The 24,834-nt window shown below is 46.4% G+C and overlaps 1 protein-coding gene across 3 annotated transcripts in view; it reads left to right on the plus strand.

The window, feature by feature from the left end:
- The window catches only part of ASTN2 (astrotactin 2), a gene marked incomplete at both ends in the record, with an annotated part of 911,329 nt that extends 898,583 nt beyond the window's left edge, over positions 1 to 12,746 (plus strand). For all 3 annotated transcript variants that reach the window (XM_082657265.1, XM_082657266.1, XM_082657267.1), the window contains one exon: positions 12,509 to 12,746. In XM_082657265.1, coding sequence (XP_082513391.1) covers positions 12,509 to 12,746 — 238 coding nt within the window. The remainder of the gene's footprint in view (positions 1 to 12,508) is intronic.
- Between the last annotated feature and the right edge of the window lie 12,088 nt (positions 12,747 to 24,834).

The raw sequence follows: 24,834 nt of genomic DNA on the forward strand, positions 1-24,834 counted from the left end.
AATGGGAATCAAAATGCTTTTCCTCAGTGTGATTCATTGTTGTTTAATACTGGATCTGTGATCTTCCTGAGTACCACCTAAAATCCTTTCTCCTGCCCCAGGGGAACTCCTTCTACACTTTGGTAAACACTGTGTGGAGGAACTGAAAGAATTTCTGTGTAGTTGGAGCCAAGTGTGTGACAGCAGGAGTGGGAAGAGATAAGAAGGGAGAGGTCAGCAAGGGCCAGTTCCGAATGCCCTGTAAGTAGGGTTAAAGAGTTTGGATTATCTCTCTAGGGTAATGGGAAGCTTTTCAAGTGTTTTTCACAGGGGGGAGATGTTATCAGATCTTCAAGGGATAGAGATCCCTCTGACTGCAGTTAGAAGCCTGGACTAGAGGTGTCTAGACCAGAAGGAGGCAGTGAGGCCATAGAGGCTGTTGTAACCCTAATCCAGGAGAGATGGTGCAGTGCCCTGGGTCTGTGCTAGTGTCTGTGGCACTGAAGAGGATTGCGTGACTTCCTGAGATAGGGCAGCGTGTTATGCCTTAAATAGCTTTAAAATTACCCTGTAAACTAGGCAAAGTAGGGTATCCTCCCCATTTTATGAATGAAAAGGAATTGGAGGCCCCACAGGGTTAAATGAGCTGTGCAGAGTTTGCTATGGAGTCCGGTTCTGCCCCGAGCTTTCACCCTGAGCCCTTACAACACTTGCAGTAAACTCCAAGAATTCAAGGCTTGGTTGAGGGATAAAAAGGCTCTTTCCCTGGGGCGGGGCCTTATCTGTTTTGCTGGGTCCTGGATTGTAACTTTCTCCCTTTCACATGAAAGAAATGTTCTTTAGATAAAAGCTAAAAGAGAGCAGACAGACAGAAGCACAGAGCCCCAGATGAAAGCTTCTGCATGAGTCATCGCGGCTGCCATCTTGCCTGGGGACAGGCAAAGGCATTCTGCTTTACTGGGCTTTCCCACAGGGTTCAGGGATTTTAGGTGGAAGCTAAACCAGAGCTTCACTCCTGGCTTTGTCTTTATCATCTTCTGGGGTCCTTCCAGGACATAAATCTTCTGGAAAGGCTTTCTGGTCGCCCACAGAGGCAGAACAACCCACTCAGTAATGGACCCGTTCACCTCCGGCCAGCTAGTCACCAGCCACTATATGCCAACACCCACTGTGCCACCCAGCTCCCTCCTTCTTTGGTCTTTCTAGTCTCTTGAGGGAATCTGAGATTCCTCTGGTGTCCCACACTGGCATCAGCAGGAATCAAGGCAGCTGCACCCTAATCCATCCTGGCACTGCTAATAAACTGACTGTGCAACCTTGGCCTGTGGCCCTCTCTGGCACTCAGTCTCTTTATCTATAAAATTGTTGCAGGAAGGGGGTCCCTTTCCAGAGCCCGAGAGTGGGCTCTTGTCTAACACTCAGAAATGAATTGTCCGAGGAGACACATGTGCTGGCAAAGCAAGAGACTTTATTGAAAAGGGGCGCCTGGTCAGAGAGCAGCAGGGTAAGGGAACCCAGGAGAACTGCTCTGCCATGTGGCTTGCAGTCTCGGGTTTTATGGTAATGGGGTTAGTTTATGAGTTGTCTCTGGACAATCATTCTCACTCAGGGTCCTTCCTGGTGGCACTCGAGCATCGCTCAGCCAAGATGGATTCCAGCGAGAAGGATTCTGGGAGGTTTGTAGGACATATGAACTGGCTTCTCCTCTCTCCTTTTCACCTTTCCCGAATTCTTCCAGTTGGTGGTAGCTTGTTAGTTCTGAGTTCCTTACCAGGACCTCCTGTTGTAAGATAACTCATGCAAGTGGTTACTATAGGGCTTGGCCAGGGCGGTGGTTTTGGTCAGTGGTTCCCCTATAACAAAACGACAGTAGTACTTTTTCTTTTTTCTTAGCAGTGAAAAAGCTGTTTTCTAAATCTTGCAAAGAACCCCAGGTCTTAGCTAGAAGTCACCTCCTCAGAGAATCCTCTAAAATTTCTACCCATTCACTTTATGACACCCTCGTGTTTTAATTTTCTGTGTCGTATCTACTAGTTTTAGTATCCTATATTGCTTATGTGTTTACTTCTGAGTTATCTATAAGATACTATCCCCACTACAATGTCAGTTTATGTATAGCTAGTGATCCTTTATGTCCCATTCAACTCTTGTAAGTGGGTGCTACATGATTACTTATTGAATAATTGAATAATGGGATGAGTAGATGTGTGAACCAGATGACTACAGAGTTGTTCTGGTAGAAGCTAGAGTGGGTGGCCTGGAGCCCCCCTGCTGGGTCTCCTCTTCAACTTCCCCCCTCCAATCCCAAGGGTCCCTGAGGTCTACCTGAGCTATCAAGGATCTATATAGATCACAGTTGGAAACAACTGAATTCCGCAAACTCTAAGGTTTTTCTAGCTTAAAAATAACATTCTAAAAATTAAAAAAATGCATTGTCCTTGCAAATATTAAGAGACTTGAGGATATCCTCACTTATTAATTTATGGATTCATCGATCCATGTAATGTGCTTACTCTGTGCCAGACCCTGTGCTGTGGGCTGGAAACAGATGAGCGAAGAAGACAGCTCCTGCCTCTACCAGGCTCAACATCTAGTGAGAAAAAGACTGGTCAGCAGGCAGGCGCAGTGAAATATGTCACAAGAAACACAGTATAAGGAGGGTGAGCAGTGTGCTTTAGAGTGACGTTTATCAAACTTCAGTGTACCGGCGAATCACTCAGGGGCCTGGTTAAAATTCAGATCAACTCCGTGGTCTAGGATAGGCCTGAGAGTCTGCATTTCTGACAGGCTCTTCAGTGACGCCAGTGTGTCTTGTGAAGAAGCACCGTTTGAGTGACACGGTTCTGGATGCCGCTGTCGGGGCAGCTAATCCAGACCTGGAGCGCAAGGAAGAATTCCTGGAGAAGAAAGTGAAGTGTATGCTCAGAAGTTAAGGGTGAACAGGAGTCCTCCAGGTGGAAGGGGAGGAGTGCTCTCAGTAGAAGGAGCAACCAGGGCAAGGGTGAGAGAGGGTGGGGTAAGAGAATATACCTTGGTCAGGAAGGATAAATCTCAGTGGGGCAGAGAGTTCAAGGTGAGAAGGAAAAGGGAAAAAAACAAGGCTGAAGGGTTCAGCAGAGGTCAGATCTTAATGGCTCTAACGAGCCCTGTTCATGAGTTGTTCTTTCTTCCAAAAGCTGGGTAAAGGTTTGAAACAGAGGATCACTGTGGGCAAATGTACCGTGCTTCTTAAGGGTTAGCGAGTATGCAGAACATCAAAGTGTAAAGGAGAGAGAGCGAGACTCTGCCTTGAGTTCATGTCCTAGCTTTGCCACCCACTTGCTGTGTAACCTTGGACAAATTTCATCTCCATTCTGGGCCTCATTTGCAACATGAAAGAACTGGACTCCAAAGTCCCTTCCAGCTGCGAAGCCAAGGAACCAGCAAGCCCTGAAGGTCATAGAGACCAGAGAAGAGGCACACCATGCGTGTCCTTTCACCTCTAGCCCAGCATGGCTTGTTTCTCAGGAACCTAGGATGGCTAGGATAATAAGAGCTTTTCCCAGGAGCCCTCTGAGGTCTGGTATCATGGGATGAGCTCTATTAGGATTTTGTTGGCCTATAATCACCAAACCCCAAAATGTTCTCTACTCCTCTGTGGATTTGTGGTCATGTACCCCCATAAAATGTAGTGACAAAAGGGTGACTCTTGCTGCTACCTAATAAATCCATCAGGCCAATGTCCTCCAGAGCCTGGTTCCCATGGCAACCACAGGTTACTGCAAACAGCTGTTCAGAGAAGACCCGCTGACACCCAGCTGTCCCAGCCATACGGTTCCTATTAGGAGAATTGAAAAACTGAACTTATAGGTGGCCAGGGACCAAAATTTGCTCCAGTCAGAATACCCTTGACCACTCTTGAGCTTCTCATTCCTCTCAGTTATGTCTGATTAAAATGATAGAGTAGGGAGAAGAAAGCAAGCACTTGAAGAGATTTGTTTCAGTGGAATTTATCTGGCTAGATTAGAAATGGTGTATTTCTGATGTCAGCCCCTCTTGCTTCCATGGCAGACATTGCTAATAGCTCACAGAAATCATCCCAGGATTGGTTCATTCTGGGATCTTTCTCAACACAGCCAGACAAGAAGCTTTTCCCATCTGAGAAGGATTAGCACATGCTATGAACTGTCATTGCTTTGTTCTTAGTGAAAATATTCAAGCCTGGGATATCAGTGTACCTTTTTCAGTCCAAGGTTATGTTAGCTCTTTCCTTAGATATCTTGGATTCACTCTCTTGGAATTTCTAGGACATTGGGAGCAAGAGCAAATTTAGGCTTCTAGAGCCATATTCCTGTCATCTCAGATGCACTTTTATTTTTTCTGCATATTTCGGAAATCATGAAGGATTGTGCACAATAGATTTGCACATTAAGTGTTGTATTCTTTCTTCTTTTCTTGAAAGACTGTGATTAAATCAATAGCATCTCTTAAAATTGATGATGTCTTAGAATGGATAAATACAAACAAGACAAACTATGACTTTTAACAAATGTCCCACAGAACATCTTCCCCACTGATAATATAGCAATGTACATAATTATCTTGAAGTTTCTGTCAGTTCAAAACTGAAATACTTTTGGGTTCATTGAGACTCAGTTATTCTTACCATCAGTTTAGGAATGAATTCTTGGAAGGTCTCATGGTTTCTTATGAGAGAACAAGGAGGAAACAAAGCCAGATGTAAATATTTTCACTAGTCACCTTACAAATCATATTTCAAACCTGATGTTGAGGAAATATATTTACATGGCAGTACCTGAGCTTCTGGTTTTCTGTTTGGTGGGGGTGGTCTGAGGTTAAACTTGATGTGGATTTATTCTGCAAGTAACCCCAGTGAACCACTGGGAAGCCATAAAACCATGACTTCATTGCACATACTCATCACACCAGCTTTAAAATATGTGTAAGTGTATGCATGTCTTCAAAATGGAAATGGCTTTATTGTATTTTATCCTAAAGTAATTCTTGTTCATTCTGTAACATGTAAATGAGACAGATATATATATATAAAATGGCAAGCAAAAATGTTGTACCCCTGAACCCCTAATCCCCACCCAGAGATAAAACTAAGAGTGCACGTACTTCTCCAGATATCGATATGGATGTGACATGGATATGCTTATGAGTAGGGAAACGGGTACAGACTTAAGGATACATTGACATCTACAGACCACAGTTCCATTTCCATCAACTCTGCTATGTTTAAGAAGTACATACATTTTGTTCTGTTTTCTGCCTATTTACACACATGTACAAGCCTTTTCCTATGGATGCATGTGTAAATACGTTGTCTTTTTGGAGGGTCTTTTAGCCAGTTAATCATATGAATGCATCACATATTAATTTAGTCCTCTGCTAAAGACCAACTAGATTTCTTCCAACTTCTTTTCTATTATAAACAAATCTGGGTAAACATTTTGCCCACTTGCCCGATTACTTCCTCAGATCCACGTGATGCTCCTGTGTTATTTCATTCCCTTTATAAACCTCTGCTAGAAAAGTGCTGTATTTTGAAAGCTAAGGACTGAAAATTATTAATCCCTTCTCCTTGCACAATCAGGAGGAGCTAGATACCAGGGGAACTATATACTGTCCAAGAAGAAGGTGGGAAATATTAGTTGAACATTTATTTTGGCCCAGTCATTTTTATCTCATTTCATCTCCTGAACAATTAATTTTGAAGACGAAGTAACAGAGAATCAGTGGAGTTAAGTAAATTGTTCAAAGTTACACAACTAGTAAGTGTCAGAGCTCAGATTCAAAGTATTGTCTTCTGATGTCAAACTAGTGTCCTATTCAATATAACACATTGCATCCCAAAATATGTGCACAACTAACAGATAATATAGTATGAATCTCAACAGAGAAATGAAATGCTTCAGCAACAAAGAGGAACACGTGACTTAGGGTAGCTGGGAAGATCTGGAAGACCTCCTGAAGATGAAATTTTAGCGTGGCTTTGAAGCATGAATAGAATCTCAGTGAATGTGCTCCTCTCATCTCAGGAACCCGATGCTATGACAGTTGTCACAGCATGTTCTCTTGTGAACTGCTTGTCAGATGATATTTCTCTGTGAATCAAGAGATTCAAAACAAACAAACAAACAAAAGCAACCGAGATCTGCTCCAGCTCCCACTACCGTTAGATTCTGCTGTGGTCTGAATGTTGGTGCCGTTGCAAAGTTCATATACAGTATTGCAAACCTAATGCCCAAGGTGATGTAATTAGGAGAAGGGGTCTTTAGGAACTGATTAGGTCATAGGAGTGGTGCCCTAATAAATGGGATTAGTGCTTTCATAAAAGAGGCCTCAGAGAGTCTTTTGTCCCTTCTGCCATGTGAGGGGACAGTGAAAAAGTGCCTTCTGTGAACCAGGATGTGGTTCACCAACCACCACACCAAATCTGCCGCTGCCGAGATCCCAGATTTCCCAGACTCCAGGATATGAGAAAGATATTTCTGTTGTTTGTAAGCTCCCTAGTCTATGGTATTTTGTTATAGCAGCCCAAACAGACTAAGACAGACTCTTTTCTAAGGCATGCTCGATTCGATCATCCTCAGTGAAGGGGAACCCACTGGAGGTATAGAAAGACCCCATCTACATTTAGAAGATTTTAGTTTTAAGGTTTTTTATTGTGTGTGCGTGTGCCTTCTGTTAGTTTTTGAGTGGTTTGTTAACACTTAGCTGCTTTGCTGAAGCGATCTGAGATGCTGTTCTTACTCTGTTAACCCTAGTCAAATCGTATGACCAGCCTGAGGCTTACTTTTACCACCTGAAGACTGGGACTAAAGTATGCACTCTAGAATTGCAGTGAGGATTACACTTAAGATGATGTTGCCTATGTGATGTTTCTGGCACATAGTAGGTCCTCAGTCACCTGTAGTCATTATCATCCCTGACCCTCAGGGTTTCCCCCTCTTGTTTTCAGTTACTAGAACAACATACCCATCTTCCTAAATCCCCGCTTCAGTGACACTTGATTCCTGCTTCCAGCACTTCCACGGAAGACTTGCTTTTGAGACAACCTTCAGCATCATGATCTGGCTGCAGTTTGCACATGTCCCTCTTACCAAAGTGAGTGGGGCTCTCCAGATGTGGCCTGACAAGGGCAGCGTAAATGGAAGTCATTATTTCCCTTAATCTGCCTTCTCAACTTCCAGAGGTTGTGTTCCAGTTTTTTTGTTTGTTTTGGTTTTTTATTTATTTATTTTTTGTGGTACGCGGGACTCACTGTTGTGGCCTCTCCCATTGTGGAGCACAGGCTCCGGACGCGCAGGCCCAGCGGCCATGGCTCACGGGCCCAGCCGCTCTGCGGCATGTGGGATCCTCCCGGATCGGGGCACGAACCCGTGTCCCCTGCATCGGCAGGCAGACTCTCAACCACTGCGCCACCAGGGAAGCCCTGTGTTCCAGTTTTTTGCAACTACACCATGCCCTTGACTCTCATTAAGCTTGAGGTCGGCTAACACAGAGACTTTTAAGCTCAGCTCAGGAGACAGACAGGAGGGAGAGAGGCCAATGGGGGATTTTTCCTTACTGTCTGTCCTCTTTTTCTCCATTCCAAGGCCCCCTTAGAATTAGGTCTGTGTCCGATAACTGTGTCAGCAGTGGATCGGGTAATGGTGATGGGAAGAGAATGGTCACTCCAAGGTTCTACAGTTCCCCGAAGAAGCGGCATCTGAGTCTAGCTGCTGACTCCTTCACAAGCCATTCCTGTCTCAATCTTGCCTTCTGGGACCGTGATAAATGAATGTGTGCTGTCCCTCCTTTACCTCTGACTTCCTATCCCACCAGGCCTGGGTCCTGTCTCCAAGGAGGAAGATTTCATTTCTGGTATTTGAGAAAAGTGGTCCTTCTGACCTGTGATTTCCCCCTCCAGGCAAAGCTTGGTGCATGCCTGGCCTTTGGTTTGTGAATCTCCATTGCCTACAATTTATCACCTAGCACTCTCACCTTTTGTCTCTCACCCATGTCCCCCTCCTCGGCCTTTGAGCACCTCCAACCCTTCTCTTCATGGCTTCACCTTCTGAGTTCTTCTGCCTTTGTTGTCTCATTGCAAACCAGGGTGCTGAGGCCTAGCGTACAGTGGAGAAGGAGCAGGGGACAGTTAGGCAAACTGACCTTGGTTTAGTGCGTATTATATGCAAATTCCTGTGCTAGATGCCTATGGCGGTAACTTCATTCTAGCCTAGCAGCGGCACTGCAAAGTAATGGTCTCTGTCCCCATTTTACAAATGAGGAAACTGAGGCTCACGGAGAAGAAGTGGCTTGCCTTAAGGGGCTCTGGAGTCTATGTCCTATCTACTATAAAATACTACTTTGAATCTTGGCTAACGTTTACTGAGAGCTAAGCAAATTACCCAGGTTATCTCATCTTCCAGAAACATTGTTATTCCCATTTGACTTTGCAGTAACTAAGAGTTAGTGTGAAGAGCTTGCTCATGACCCACATAGCTGAGTTATAGAACTAGGACTTGAATCTGGGTCTCCAGAGCCAAGTAGTTCATCTTAGTTCTGTATACTTAGGGGCCCAGGTTCTAGCTTTGCCTCTGTTACTAACTTAAGGTGTTCCTTTAGGCAAATTATTTTCCAATTTCAAACCTTAGTTTCCCCATCCATACAAAGGCTTGGTCCAGTTGAGTTCCAAGATCCTCTCTTTGGAAATAGCTGGGCCCTTGGAGACAAAGCATTTGGTCATGTTGGAGGACTTGTACTTCCCAACCTCATCTTGTATTTATGACTTAATCAGACAATGACTCTCCATCACCCAAAAAATAGAATACTTTACCATGGCTCAAAAGAGTCTGGATGGTCTGATCTCTACCAAACTGACTTGTCTCTCACCCATTCTGTGCACTTCACCATTTCAAAAGACTGATGCTTTATGCCCTCTTTAGCCCAACTTTGGATGAGCTATCTCCTCTGCCTTCCCATCTACCTGAAAAATTTGTTTCGTCATTGAAGACCTAGCTCAGATGTTATGTCCCCTGGCAAGATTTCTCGGAGCCCCCAAACTAACAATTGGGTGCCCACTTTATATATTCCCGTAGCACCCAGCATGTTTTCCAACCCAGAACTCTCCCCCTAAATTAGAGGCTGTTACTATTTCTGTCTGTCTGTCTCCTGCCACTAACTTACATAAGTGCTCAAAGCTTAAACCAGTACACAAATCCTGATGGTGGAGGTGGTGGTGATGGTGATGTACTTTCTGACATGTATCGGGGCTTAGTATGTGCCAACTACTTTTCTAAGAGAGTTTTACACTTATTAACTTATTTAATCCTCGCTTCAACTCCATGAGGTGGGCAAATGTTATTCCCTTTTTGTAAATAAGGAAATAGAATAAGTAGCTTTTTAAAAGCAAGAGGAGAAACAAGCTAGCACCCCTAAGTGCAGTGATAGGGAACACGTGACACCTGGCTGTGTCTGTTCGTGGTTCTCGCTGCTGGTCTTGACCTCCCCAGGTTTCATTCTCCTCAATGCAGCTAGAAACGTTTTTAAGCAGTTTGTCTCTGAACCTGCTACTTTGTTGCTTGAAAGTCTTCAGTAACCCCCCACTTACCCCTATTGAGGGCTTACTACAGATTCATTAATGTTTTGTTTTTTTAAACATCTTTATTGGAGTATAATTGCTTTACAGTGGTGTGTTAGTTTCTGCTTTATAACAAAGTGAATCAGCTATTCGTACACATATATCCCCATATCCCCTCCCTCTTGCGTCTCCCTCCCATCCTCCCTATCCCACCCGTCTAGGTGGTCACAAAGCACCGAGCTGATCTCCCTGTGCTATGCGGCTGCTTCCCACTAGCTATCGATTTTACATTTGGTAGTATATATAAGTCCATGCCACTCTCTCACTTTGTCACAGCTTATGCTTCCCCCTCCCCGTGTCCTCAAGTCCATTCTCTAGTAGGTCTGTGTCTTTATTCCTGTTCTGCCCCTAGGTTCTTCATAAACATTTTTTTTTTTTAGATTCCATATATATGTGTTAACATACAGTATTTGTTTTTCTCTTTCTGACTTACTTCACTCTGTATGACAGACTCATTAATGTTTCTTTTTTATTTTTAAAACGACCTTTGTGATAGATGTAGTCACTATTCCCATTTTATGGATAAGGAAACTGAGGCATAGCTGGGTAAACAATTTCCTCAATATCACAGAGCTAGTAAGTGGCTGAGGCAGGATTTGAACCTGAGCAACCAGGCTCTAGAACCTGTGTGGTACACCATTACTCTATACAACAAATGCCCCGGCTTCTAAGCTCCAGTGGCTGGGCTCCTGCCACTTCTCCCGTTTCCCACTGTGAGCCCACTTGCACACCGTATTTCACCATGAAATCCCTTCTCTCTGTGCCTTTACCTAGGCTTCCTGTTATGCCTGTGCCCTCTTCTTTACCTAAACCTTACTCATTAATGAGGCTCAGCACAAGTTCCCCTTCTACAGGAAGTCTTCTTGGATTTCCCAATTCTACCTAGGCACTGTCCTCTGTTTCCCACAGCTCCCACGCCTTCTTTTATCATTGCTTTTGCCACGGGTGTTGCAATTTTACATCTGTCTGTCTTTTCCTACTGAATCGGGAGCTCTGCCATATAATAAATGCTCTGTAAAGGAGCAACCAATTACTCTGTCTCCTTTAACTTCTCAACTGCCCCATTTGTCAAGTGAAGAAACAGGTTTGGAGACGTTAAGTAAAGTTCCCAAGGACACCGAGCTGCTAAGGAACAGAGCAGGAACTGAAACAAGGAGGGCTGAGAGTAAGCTCCTTGGGCTCCCCCTGCGGAGGCGCCTGCCAGAGGTGAAAGAGGCCTGTGGGTCGAGTGGTAACTCGAGTGTGATTATGAAGCTATGAATTCTTGGCACCTCAGGATATATTCCACCCAAGTGGTGAACTATACAAAGAGGACTTTTTGAAAGGCACCTCATAAATCGTGCCCACAAAAGCTACACGCATAAGCCCAGCCCTTTTCCAGCCGCCTCGCGGGTGCCTAAAACAGTCTCCCATTTGTGGGGTCTGTTGTCGTAAAACGCCCTCCCTCCTGGGGTCTCAGAGGGGCATGGAGAGGACAGCAGGAGAGAGCCTCTCATTTAGCCCCTTAGGATCCCTAGGCATCTTGAGGATGCTGAGATGTAGAGAAAAATGGATTCCACAAGGAGATGGACACCTGGACAGCAAAGCTGACTTATGGCATGACCCACGAAAAGGTCATTCCTCTCCCTCTCTAAGCCTCCTCAGTTTCCACATCTTTAATGAGATTAGGTCAGACTAAGTCTCTGGTTCTCAAATGGGGTGATTTTGGTCCCCAGAGGACATCTGGCAATGTCTGGAGGCAATTTTATTGTCATGCCTGGGGCTGCGGGTGCTATTGGCATCTTGGAGGCAGAGGCCTGGGGGTGCTGCTAAATGTCCTGCAAGACTGTCCCCACAGCAGAGGATTATCCAGCCCACGTGTCAGTGGCGCTCCTGTTGAGACGCCTCGGACTAGGTGATCTCAAAGATGCTTGCTTTCATTTTCTCTGCAGCCCTCGGGTCTCCCCGAGGATCCGCTGTCTGGTGCTACAGAAAGAGCTCTAGATAAGTGCCTAATGATGACCCCCACAGTCCAGGGTGCTTCTTGCTGAGACTAGTGTCCAGGATGACCTTGACCCTGAGACATCTTCACAGCAATTCTCTATAATAGAAGCAATCATTAATTGGAACTTACTCAGGGCCAGCCTTTGGGCATTTCTCTTAGTTAATCTCACAGCCAGTTAGGCCACCATCACTATTTTAGAGATAAGAAAAATGAAATAGAGAAGTTCTGATTTGGGTATATACATATAAAGGCTTTCATGAATTTAGAAGCACAGAGGACAAGATTTTATTCTGACTATGAGAAAAGAGTATGAGAGAATTAGAACAGTAAGAAAGCGGACAGAGGGGGGGACTTGGTGGGTGTTCAGGCCTAGATCCAAATGCCCAGCTCAATGGTCAACCTGATGTTTGACCTTGGTCAAGTAGTGTCACCTCTCTGAAACCTGGGCTCCATGGCCATTGACTATATGTGGAAATAACAATATTTTCAGGGCTGTTGTGAAGATTATATAGAAATTTTTAAATGTATGTAAAGTACTTACCCAGCATCTAGCTCATGGTGTTAATACGTTTTAGTTGTTGTCCTTGTCGTCATTTATCATTGTTATAATAATTTACACTTACTTGGTCAGAGTCCTCAGGCTGCTTACCTTGTAACGCTTGTATCTCAGAAGTGAAAGCGTTAGGTCAAAGGTTATACCGCTCTTCTACTTTTTACACATTGCACAGTTAAAGAGGACAAGTTCCAAGGGAATCTTGAACAGGCGTTCAAAGTACCACATTCAAGTCAGGCGCGGCTAGGGGATTGTTGGGACAAGAAGTCCTCATCTGTCTGCTGACATTTACTCACCCCCCTCAAAGGCCTGGTGCTCGATCTAGGCCCCTTCCGTCATTACCGCCTCCTCTGTCTTCCAGGAAGGCCCACCTGATCCTGCGGCGTCTGGAGAAGGTGAGCAGCCACTGTTCCAGCCTCCTCCGAAGCGCCTACATCCAGAGCCGCGTGGACACCGTGCCCTACCTTTTCTGCCGCAGCGAGGAGGTCCGGCCTGTGGGTATGGTGTGGTACAGCGTCCTCAAGGACACCAAAATCACATGCGAGGAGAAGATGGTGTCCATGGCCCGAAACACGTATGGGGAGTCCAAGGGCCGGTGAGGGAGGGTGCTGCCCTCCGTGAGCACAGAGACTCTCCGTGGGAGGGGGAGCGGTGCTCTCGTGGATCCTGGGGCCTGGGTGGGCTGGGGGACAGCTGAGGACGGGCCTGGCGGATGCGGCTTGCCAGCAAGGCCAAAGCAAACTCTTTCTCTTGTGGATAGCCGACAGAGAACTTTGTAACCCCTGGAATTATTCATTTCCCCCTATCTTTTATTTTTTTCTAAGATCTTATTTGACTCTATCACAGTCTCTCCTTTTTAAACACTTCCTTCTGGATGGTGGTCAGTCCCGAGGCAGGAGCTTTCAGGTGGAGACCAAGAGGCCTTTCCCCTTCTTCCTCCCTCCTGCTACACTCGGCTTCCTTCCTGCCGTGGACCCCAGCAGGAGACCTATGGAGAGACAACTGGACCTCTTGAGCAGCAGGAGGGCATCCCCGAGGATCGTTGCAGTGAGGAAGCTTGGGTCTCTAGGACTTTGTTTTTCAGACACGTTTGAGTCTGCAGGACCCCTGCCTCTTCCTGCTGCCTGTGGGTCTGCCCAGAGTCCCTGCAGGGCTCTCCATGCATTAAAAATTCCTATTGTCTCTCTTTCTGCTCGGGTGCTGTTTCTTACTGATGGGGGACTTCCGTCTGTTCACTCAACAGGTATTTATTTGTTCTCTCCTGTACACTAGGCACGCCACTAAAGACAGAGATGTTCCCTCTCCTCAGGGAGTGTACAGTCCAATGGAAATTATAGAGAGATAGCCAGTTATTTCAGGCTGTGGTAGGGGAAGAATGGAGGTTCTCTGAGCTCATTGCTGGGTTGTGAGACAGCCTGGAGGGGTTCTGAAAAAGTGATGCCTACGCCTAAAAGATGGGGGGAGGAGAATGGGATTTGCTCCAGGCAGGTGGGACACTGTGAATAAAAGCCCAGAGATAAGAGAAAGTATACTCCTTCGAGGGCTGCAAGCACTTTCATTGAGACTAGAGATCAAAGTAGGAAGAAGCAAGAGGTAAGGCTGGGAGCTAGGCAGAGCGTTGGAAGCCGTGGACAAAAAGTTTGACAGTATTTGAAGTAACTGAAAGCCACTGCGGAACGTTAGCAGAGGAGTCAACTTGCTCTTTAAGAAAAACCATTCCAGCGCCAGAATGGAGGTCGGACCGGAAAAGACTTTGAAGACAGTGACTGCTGTCCTTTTCCAGAAGTGACGGCAGTTTGGATCTGAGGTAATGAGGGAAACCTTCCACCATTAAGTCTACTTTTAAATGGTAATTGTTTACTTCCGTTGTGTTCCCGGGGAGGGGAGTGAATACAAAGAGGCTGTATATGTCCTTAACTTCCTGGCAGTAGCTCAGAGACGCTAGCTTGCTGGAGGAAATGGGATGTAGGTCAGGTGTTTCATGACGCGGGGACGACGACACCTGTTAGAGTGAAGGGCGCAATGGGAATTCAGAGGGGAAAATGCTGAATATCAGTAGAATAAAAGCAGTTGAAAATAAGCGTATTTCTCAGTTTTGACGAGTGCTGATGAGGTCCATAATCCCCTCCCCCAAAACCTACGTGCTGAGTTCCCACCAAAGGACCGTAATAATCCCCATGGAGAAATAAAGCAGAAGGAGATCCTTCCAACGACTCAGGTGCCTAAAGATCTGCTCAACCTCTAACAATCTAAGCTCAAAGGTGCTCTTTTAAGAAATTTTACTATTATTGGATTTACATTTCTGTAAGTATGAAGGTGGAATTTAGATGAATAAATTCCCACTACACTGTTCATGACTACTCTTCCAAGTGTAGTACAGTCAGAGAAGAATAAACGTCTTTCAAAAAAAGGAGGATGAAAAGAAAAGGAATAGAGTTCTTGCCTATCTCAGTTATGGTATAAAAGAACATCATAGATTAGGTGATTTACAAACAATACAAATTTGTTTTTCACAGTTCTGGAGGCTGGCAAGTCCAAGATCAAGGCATCAGCAGATTTGGTGTCTGGTGAGAGCTGGTGAGTTCATAGGCAGCCGTCTTCTTGCTGGGTCCTCACGTGGTGGAAGGGGAGAGGGATCTCTCTGGGGTCTCTTTCATAAGAGCACTAATCCCATTTATGAGGGCTCCACCCTCATGACCTAATCATTTCTTAAAGGCTCCACCTTCGAATACCATCACAATGGGGATTAGGTTCCAACATATGAATTTGGGGAGTGCACAAACATTCAGTCTGCAGTATTGCCACATGCCAGGCCCTACTCTAAATTGCTGTCATGTGTACCCTTTCCGGAGCCCTAGGTCCCAGGCCTTTACCGAGTCACCCCATTGCTATAGCTTTCCCCTGTGTTGACACAACCTGAGGAACAGTTTAGCTCAACAGTTGCATAAAGTTCAATTCCCCAGTGCGCTGGGGCTGTGGTCTGAGCCTGATTAAGTTTGAATCTGCATCTGCCGCTATTCAGCAGCTATTGCCCTTGAATGAGTAATTTGATGTCTGAACCCCAGTGTCCCCATCAACAAAATGAGGTAAATGATAGTCTGTCCCCGTGGCGTTATTGTGAGGCTTGAGTGTGATAGCAACTATAACGCACCCAGCGCAATATAGAGTAGGGCCTTTTTTTCCTCCTAATAGACAATATGCGTAATGTTATTAATCTCGAAGAGATAAGTAGGAAACTGTCTGCGAAAGTCATAGAGGACTCTGATTAAGAGCAGGAATTAATGACTAGCATCCCTGTGAGGTATATGGGTTGTAAATAGTATCAAAAGTTTAACTCAGAGAGCAGTGGCTACGGTGGTGGAACTTAACACAATAGCAAGAGCCCCGAGAAGTATGTGCTTTTCTCTGAGGCTCTCACAGATGGCTGTGGCCTCTGGATAGCTGCCCAGTTTGCCAAAGGTGGCTGGCCCCTGCGAATATCCACCATCAGGCTGTGCCCAGCTCGTTCTCCCATCCACGCCCCTCCCTGGTTTCAGCCTGCTTTTCCTGGCACTGTGGAGCCTCCTGCCCTTCCCAGCCACCATAAGGCCCTCAGGAGTGGGATTGAGAAGCGTGGAGAGACAGGTGTGTGTGTGGGGGGGGGAGCCTTGCCATCGCAGGCAAGGAAGTTAAACCAGTATTTGTTAAGCTGTTTCATTGGAAAAAGAAAAATTCTTGAGGTACAAATGAAGCTTCTGGGTCCAGCGCACTGTCCTCTGCATAGACAGATTGATTCATGCACTGCCACAACAAATGCCAGGGAAGCTCTTGTCTCACTCTGCTGGCAAAGATGGGACTTTCCATATGGTTTCCACCACTGAATAGAGGAGTCGTGAACACACAGAGGTGTGTGTTAGGGGCGCACAGGAAATCGCCTCTACATGACTCCCATCCTCTGTATGGTCAAGAAGTGTCTTCTCTAGGCAGGTTTCACGATGGAGAGCGCGTTTCACGGACAAGTGCTGATAGCTACCATTTGGGGAGTTCTCCTCGCAGTGACTGGACATACTTATCACATTTAACCACGTGCAAAACATGCAAAACACTAGCCACGTGCTAGTGTGGTTACCATTTTTCCAATTAAAGAAAGTGAGGTTTAGACAGGTTGGGTAACCTGCTTCAAATCCTGTAGTTAGCAATTCGTGATGTTGAGATCCTGAGATCTAAACCTGGACTGACTTTAAGTATTTCAAACTGGTGAGTGCTGTGCTTACTACCTGCTAGGGCAAATGGGTGAAATGCCCCCCTTCTCCATCTTAAGTCAGAAACTAAGTCCCTCTAACTTCCAACCAATGCTTGAGTACTAATTTCCAGGTTTGGGGTACTAAGATGAGCAGGACCCAGATCCTGCCCTTAAGAAACTCCCAGAACTTAGCTAACTAAATACAGTGTGATAAAATCAGACATTTTGGAATCAAGGCAATCTGAGTTTAACTACTCAGATTATGGTGAGGGAGGGCTGGACCCTGAGAGAAATATATAAAGCAAACTCAACAGGTCTTGCTAATTAAGAGGCTCAGGTTAGCTGATGTTAACTTAACTTCTCTAAGCCTCACTTTCTTCATCTATACAGGGGATGAATGTACTACCTCAAAGTACTGTTGGGAAGATTAAATTAGATAATGTATATAAAGCCTTGAGAATAAGGCTCTCAATAAATAGTTATTACAGTGGCTTATTTACATGAGAAGGGATGGGTGAGATTAACTCTGCATCAGGAAGACAGTCACCAGGAAAGCCTTAACAGTCAAAGGATGTATAAGTTCAGTGAGTAGAGTGGAAGAGAAGGGGCATTATGGGCAGAGAGACCAGCATATTTCTGAGTGTGCTATGATTGAGGGATGGTGAGCAGTTGGTGTGGGCTGAGAGGGGAGGGTGTGTTTGGAGAAGTTGGCAGTATAGAGCACACCAGGCATTAGAAGGCATTAGATTGAAAGCAGGAGTGTGACATAGGCAGATAAGCATTTTGAGAACATGCTTCTGGTTGCAAAGTAGGAGACTGGGGAGAAGGGAGAGAGCCAGTGGCACTAGACAGCATAGAGTAGGGTAGGGTAGGGTAGGGTAAGGTAGGGTAGGGTAAGGTAGGGTAAGGTAGGGTAGGGTAGGGTAGGGTAGGGTAGGGTAGACTAGATAAGTGTTTAGGAAGGAGAACAGAATGCCTGAGCTAGGGCCATTGCAGTGGTGAGGCTGGATCTGAGGTGAGTCAACAAGATTTGCTAACTAAGAGGCCCAGGGACTTGGGGCTTCCCTTTCTTCTCTGGTGTCTGAGCGTTAGACTGGGCAGAAAGTGGGACATGAAGTGGATGACAAATCCACTTGGGCTCAGTGGACAGTGCATGGATGAGGCAGGATTTGTATCATGCAAATATAGTCATTGGAAGGTAAGAGAGCCAAGAATATAATTTAGCTTTATGTGGAAGCCATGCATGGAACCGTGTGTCACTCTGCACAAATGCGTTATGAGTTCCAAACGTCCCCTAGTGAGGGACTATATAAAGCCAGCAAAGAATCTTGTAGAGGAGTTAAGTACTGAACTTATGAAAAGAGTGCTGGATTCTTCATCATCTCTTCCTCTTCCTCTCTGCTTCCCCCTCCCACTCCACCACCACCACCACCACCACCACCACCACCACCACCACCACCACCACCACCATCACCATCACCATCACCATCACCATCATCATCATCATCATCATCATCATCACCATCACCATCACCATCACTGTCCTTATCCCCATTATCATTTAATTGATTGATCGCTTACCATATGCCGGATTCTTTACGTATATATTTCATATACTTCTTACAACAACTCTGTGATATATCAATTATCACCCCATTTTATAGATGAAGGAATTGAACCCTAGAGGATTTAAGAAACTCCCTGGTCTCAGGCAGCTAGTAAGTGGCAGAACCAAAATTTCAATCCAGGTATCATCTGACCCCAGAATTTTAACTACTGTTAGAACAACTCTGTTGCCTTCTGAGGTGGGGGGTGGCTCTGGGCTCTGGTCTCGCCTGTGTAGTAGAGCAGCCAGGTGACCTTGAGCAAGCCATTTCCTCTCTGTGGGCCTTGGGTTCTCCATATGCCCCCACCATAGTGGGGAATATATATGTGCCATGGACCTGAGGAAGTATATTAGATGATGACTCATGCATAAAGAACATTTTCACCTCTCTCTCCCTTTAATCTTCACTACCTCCCTTTGAGGTTGACAGTGGCAGAATGAATGGCTCCATTTGGCCAGTCTAGACAAGCTTAAGGTCCCAGCAGGGCTATCGATCCTGGATCCCCAGCCAACCCTAGTGCCCTAGAACAATCCCAGTCCCACTCGCGGTCATACAACCACCGGTTGCTAAGAGTCCGACAGCCTTGGACAAGTGACAACCTCTCCATGCCTTGGTTTTCTCCTCTGCCCAATTGAGGGAAATAGTAGCACCCCTCATAAGGTTAGAGTGAGGATTAAATGAGTCCACAGATGTCAGATATTTAGAATAGTACTTGGCATGTAACAAGTACTATATAAGTGTTAGTTGTTGTTGTCATTCTTGTACTCAACACCCTACTCTGCAGCCACATTGAAAAATCCCCAGAAATGCCCTCTCACACCTTCCTTCTTAGCCTTTGCATATTCTTATCCCCCTCTTAGGAATGCCTTTCCAGCTTGGGCATCTCCAGCTGAAACGTCTTTCACTGTCTCCCTGAGGCCTTTTGCCTCTGCCAGAGGGAGTTGGTAACTCTTTCCTGTGGGGTCTTATGGCGAGGATTCCCTGCCTCCATTCCAGTGTTTTCCTCACTCGGTGTCACTGTCCCCCATAGGACCATGAGGAATGCAAGTGCATGGACTGGGCAGGATTCTCCCTGTACCTTAGAGCCTTTCACTGGGCCTAGTTCAGAGCAAAGTATATGTTCATCCAGCAAAATCGAGCTTGATGCCTAGAATGAGGGGATCCTAAGGGAGGATCCTGGGAAGTACATGAATGCCCAGGACTCCTTGAGAACAGTGGCCCTTACAATCTGCACCATCAGTGCCTCACAGGAAGGCTCTGGAAAGAAGGTCGCAGCCATCCAAAACCCATGGGCTCTGTGTGGGGTGTGCTTTTTAATTGGCGTCTGCCCGTAAACCTGCCAGACCCTGAAAGGCGCCCACTGTCCCTCACTCTCCGTATCCCTTTGGAAACTTTGCTGCGTGTATTTGTACATGTTACAGCTGAAGCCAAGCTGCTCTGTTTTCCTGTTTTACAAGAGTTGGCAGGAGGAGAGGGCGAGGGCCCACAGGTGTGCTCTGCTGGACAAGCGTGTGTGTACGTGTGTGTGTACGTGTGTGTGTGTGTGTGTGTGTGTGTGTGTGAGAGAGAGAGAGAGAGGAGAGAAAAGAGCGAGGAAGCTGGCGAGGAGGTTGTCAGCAGGTGCCCCAAATTGTAAGAATTCAGTTCTGGACCCAGCTCCAACACTAACAGGCAAGGGGACCCCGGGCTAGTTTCTCCCCAGTCTTGCCTTTGGTGTCTTTTCATAAACACATTGGTAAGAATAGCACTTCACTGACGAACATTCGGCTCTAACATTCTAGGTTCTCAAGCCCTCAGGGCCCACACTGGAAATGGAGAGTAAACAATCCTATGTATTTGTAGAGGATACAGTTGTTTACAAGTCAAACCCCCAGAGGAGAGGTGTTACTTATTCCAAGAAAGCTGCTCTGACCATGACCCCCAAATCCAGAACAGGGGCTCCTCCTTTTGCTTCTCACAATCTCCATACTTCTGTGATGTTTCTACTTAGTCCACTGAGTTCTAATTATGTCTCTAGGATTCTGTTTTCTCCTAACATGTGAACTCCTAGGTCAGACCATGTTTTATGTCTTCTGTGCCCAGGACTGGTCAAACCACAGGGCAGGTGCTCAGAAGATATGTGCTAATGCAGCTCTACGTAGTCTTGAAGGCATTTTTATGTGAGTCTTCCAGGACAGGGCTAGAAGATCTGTACTTTTAATTTTATCATTTATTTATTGTCCACGGCATGCGGGATCTTAGTTCCCCGACCAGGGATCAAACCCATGCCCCCTGCAGTGGAAGCTCGGAGTCTTAACCACTGGACCACCAGGGAAGTCCCGATCTGTACTTCTTAGACAAGGAAACTGAGGCTGGATTTGTGGTCACACAGGATCTCCAGGCCAGAACAGGTCTTTGGGCCTCTTACTTCTGACCCCAGAGCCAGCCATCCCCTTTGGGGTATGCCAAGACCTCCTTTGGTGGAGTTGCCGAGGAGCCGCTGGGTGGCTGGAAGACCTCTGTATAGGAGCTGAAGTGTGTTCAAATGTAAGGCCTCAGCACCCTCCCCCTGGGCCAGAGAGGCTGGCCTCTTGGGGATTCAGATGAGAAATGACAAATTTCGATAACGACAAGAGCAATAATTACCATTTGTTGAGCACTTTCCAGGGCCAGGGTCTGTGCAAGTGCATTACTTGCACTATCTCATTTAGTTGTCACACCCCCCCCATGACATGGCTACCAACATCCCCATTTTACAGAACACGTCCTGACGTTCAGGGAGGTTAGTGGATGGGCCTGGGTCACACCGTGGGTAAGGAGCTGGGATGCAGTCTAACTTAAGACGTGGTGACTCTGCAGCTCTGTTCTCATAACCACACCAGAGGCCAATGCTCCCATTCTATAAATGGGAAGACTGAGGGCCAGAAAGGAAGAAGTACCTGTACCAGGTCATGCAGCTGACAGAATCGAGGGTGGAATATTCCGATTTTATCTCCAGTGCTCTTCTGACCCCTTGGTAACCTCAGGCCCATCCTCTTTCCTGACGTCTGGGCAGGTGGGGTGGGGCAAGGAAGAAAGCCTTACCTCTGTTCAGGAGGCAAGGCCAGTGCCAAGTCAGGCCGGCCTCCCCAGGCAGTTCTGCAGTCCAAATACCAGCCTGGTTGCGGCTCACCAGGTTTTATGATCGGGGATGACGTAGTTTCTTCACTTGCTTGCAAGCTATTCAAACTCCACAGTCAACGCACAGCCTTCCATGGGCGGAGCAAGAGCCGGGGTTCAGAGGGACTGTGCGAGGGGATCAGCAAGGCTGGCCCTGCCTGCTTGGAAAGTAAAATGTGACTAGTTGTGCGTGGCCTTGGGCAAATGTCTTCCCCTCTTTGCATCTTGATCTCCCACGTAGTATAATTTGGAGAATTGGATTGAAACGTCCAAATAGCCTGAGAGCTTAGGAGCAATACAGATTTTTAGTCCCCACTTGTTGAGATTCCAATCGAGTAAATCTTGGGAGAGCCCTGGGAATCTGTATTTTTACATGAGCCAGGCTGACTTCGATGCATGCCACGTTTAAGAACCACAGGTCTAGATGATTTCCAAGAACCTTTCCAGCCACAGCACAAAGAGTCTGTGAGCTTACACAGAGAATTCAGAGTCCCAATCTCATCTTTAGATATTGTAATAGGAGGCGTGCAGCTGGAGGAATGGACTCTTCTGTTGGAGCTTAAGAGAATAGAGTAGGGACCAGAGGTTTGCCCAGGGAGGCTGGTTTTGTCTCTGTATGAGGTGCTTACCTTCCCATAACTAGACAGGTACAAACTGAGAGTCAACCAGGTTGAGATTCAAGTCTCTGTGCTGAGGGGTAAATAACTACAGAAAGAGGTGTTAAGGGATAGAGTCATTCTGGGGAACGAACAGGGGTCTTTAGAGTCAGGCAAACTTGGATTTAAATTCCAGCTTCACCAAGCATGGGAATTGTATAGACCTGAAGCTAGACTTTCTCACCAGAAAAACAGCAATCACCAGATTCACCTACCTCGCTGGGACATTGTAGGGAACACATTGTAAATAAGAAAGGGCCTGGCACAGAGCTGGGCACACAGTAGGTGCTCAGGAAAGGCCTGTGGTTTGCTTTTGCTTTAGTTTTCACTTGCTCGTTCCTTTGGCATCACTGTTAGTTCCAGGAAAACCTAACTTCAGGGAGAAAGAGCGTCTCCCCCAACCACACGACCTGTTACATAAGAAACTGGGTCTTGTGCTAAAAACAAAATCAGCAAACAAAAACAGAATAAAGGATAATTATTGGACAGCAGAGGTTTCCTTAGTTGGTTGGGGGCTTGGGGCATGGGCCTCCGATGAGAATTGTTTGCCCTCCTTCCTTTTAAGTGTTCAAGTGAAACTTCCAGCTGGGGACGGGTCAAGCTCAGAGCCCGCTCAGCACATCTGTAATTGGGTTAATGGTATTTGGACTTGTTTAATCTATTTGTCCCAGTATCAGTGGGCTGTAACAGTTCCAGAACACGCTGCAGTCCTTGACGCTGGGCAAAAACAACGTAATATTTCCAGGCAGCAGGGACACAGGCAAGCGTGGCATTCCCTAGCCTACCTTCATTATCCCAGTCACTCCACGGTGCAATTTCATGTTTAAGCATCACCATGTTGTGCCCCATTCGTACCATTACTTTTTGTCTCATGCCTTATATGTAAGTAACACCAAGTTGCTTGAAATTCCTTGCCCATTCCTTATTTTTCCAGACCTCTGTAACTTTCCTCATCCTGCTTCCGTGAGAGTGTGCCTACTCTGGCCGTCTTTATTCGTCTGCCTGAGTCTGTCAGGTAGTTGCAATGTCTTTTTTGGCTGTTCAGCCACAGTTACTCCTTCTCAGCAACACCCTGATTTTTTTGGAAGGAAAGGGTGGGAACCACCCCACTGGGTATGGTCTTGGTGGAACGTAAATTGCAGTGTTATATTCTCCCACTACTGATGATTCCTCTCCTAAGCCAGGCAGAGGTGCCAGCTAGAGCCTCACTCTCAGGACTCTGAGTCTTGAGCCGAGTGAGGCACGAGAGGAACAGTGCAGGGTTAGCCGTGGAGCCTGGACGAGATTTTTGAGCTCTTCCTGCTGCTGAGCCCCTGACCCCTGACCCCTGACCCCACCTGGCTTTCTAGCTCTTTCAAGTCTTGTTCTCCAGCCTTCTTTTCTGCACAGGTGGAAACCTGTGGACCAAGCTCCCCCAATGCTCATGATGAGTTCTCCTTGTGTCAAATTCTGTTGCTGCCGCTTGCAACCTATGAACCCTGGCACGGATATTCAATCGTGTCGCAAGAGTGTTTTCCTTGGGAAGCCTTCCTTGTACTCTCAGATATAGGGCTCATGTATTCATTCATGATATTCCTGTGCAGGACCTACTACGTGCTTGGTCCTGTGCTGGGCTCAGGCAACACAAAAGCTAGGTACCTGCCCACTCCTCTGAGATTCCTCAAGTGCCAGGGCTCACATCTACGTTAGCCCTGCCACAGCAGTTCAGAGACCTCCGGGTTTATGACTGTCTCCCCTCCAGGCTGTGTGACCTTCAACAGCTGGGCAGTGCTTCGTTCACATCGGGGCCTCTGAGGCCCCGCACGGTGCCTGGAGCATCCTTGATGCTAAATAAATTTGTATTGAACAGAACTGACTTACTCTGGGGGACTCCCTACAAAGCAGTCTCAGCCTTAAATCCAAAACTGCTTTGAGAACTAACCTAGATGGTGGTGTATTTCGGAAAGCAAAGAGGGAAAAAAGGTTGGGGGAAAAAATCGCAATGTTTGTGTGTTTCAATTCAATGAAGCATTCTTTTGCTGTTGGTCTGTTTTTAAAAAATCACATTCTAGCAGTAGCCATGACCCACTGAGGGCTTTGGTGACTGGATGGAAAGGTTTAATCCAGGGGTTCTAGTAAAAATACCAGTGAAAGGGATTCCCATTCCCCCCCTCTCTCCACACCCTTCTCTCTTCCCATAAGAAGCCTTAATGGACCTTCATTGCAACTCCAACATGATGGAAATTACAGAGATGGAATTTCCACATTGGGCAGAGAACAGAGGAATGATATTCTTCTTGCTCCAACCCTGGAACTGGCAAGCTGCCCCTGGGTGGGAGAAAGGACTTTGTGAGGGCAGGAACTAGAGCAGGAGGGAAAAGGAGGCAGAGGCTGAGATGATGGAATACCAGGCCTACAGATGTCTGCTCCTTGCAGATGTGCCCGTGATGGCATGGCCCACACATCTGGGAGATAATCGTCCCCATGGCTGTCATCTGGAGAGCACTTTACAGGTTATGAAGCCCTTTCACTGTTGTCTCTAATCAGACTCCCACAGCAAAGTGGGCAGGACAGATACCACTGTCCCCATGTGACCAATGAAGCCCCTGAAGTTGTCACATGCCCCTGCTTAGGCAGTGATGACAGCAGCAGTGACAATGATAATAATGAAAGACGACACTTACAAAGCACTTACTATGGGCCAAGCACTGGTCTGTGCATTCTGCATACACAGTATTCGTTATCGAATCTACATGGCATTTCTGCAAAATGGCTTTGCTTTTTAATCCCCGCTTTATAGACAAGGAGAACGAATCACACCAGGTCCTAGCAGTTGACCCAAGATCACAGAGAGCCAGTGGCAGAGCCAAGATTCAAGCCCAGGAAGTTTGCCTCCAAGATCTATGTTCTGAACCATTATCTCATGTCCGCCTGCCTGTCAAAGCAGGGCGTAGAAACAGCTCTGACTCCTAATTTCACTTCAATGTTGATAGCATTGTGTAAAGACAAAAGTGTGATTCTGGAGGGAGACATTCATTCATTCACTCAAACATGTGCTGGGCGACTACAACATGCCTGGCCCTGG

The sequence above is a fragment of the Grampus griseus genome, assembly GCF_964374135.1.
Source record: "Grampus griseus genome assembly, chromosome: 6".
NCBI classification, from domain to species: domain Eukaryota; kingdom Metazoa; phylum Chordata; class Mammalia; order Artiodactyla; family Delphinidae; genus Grampus; species Grampus griseus.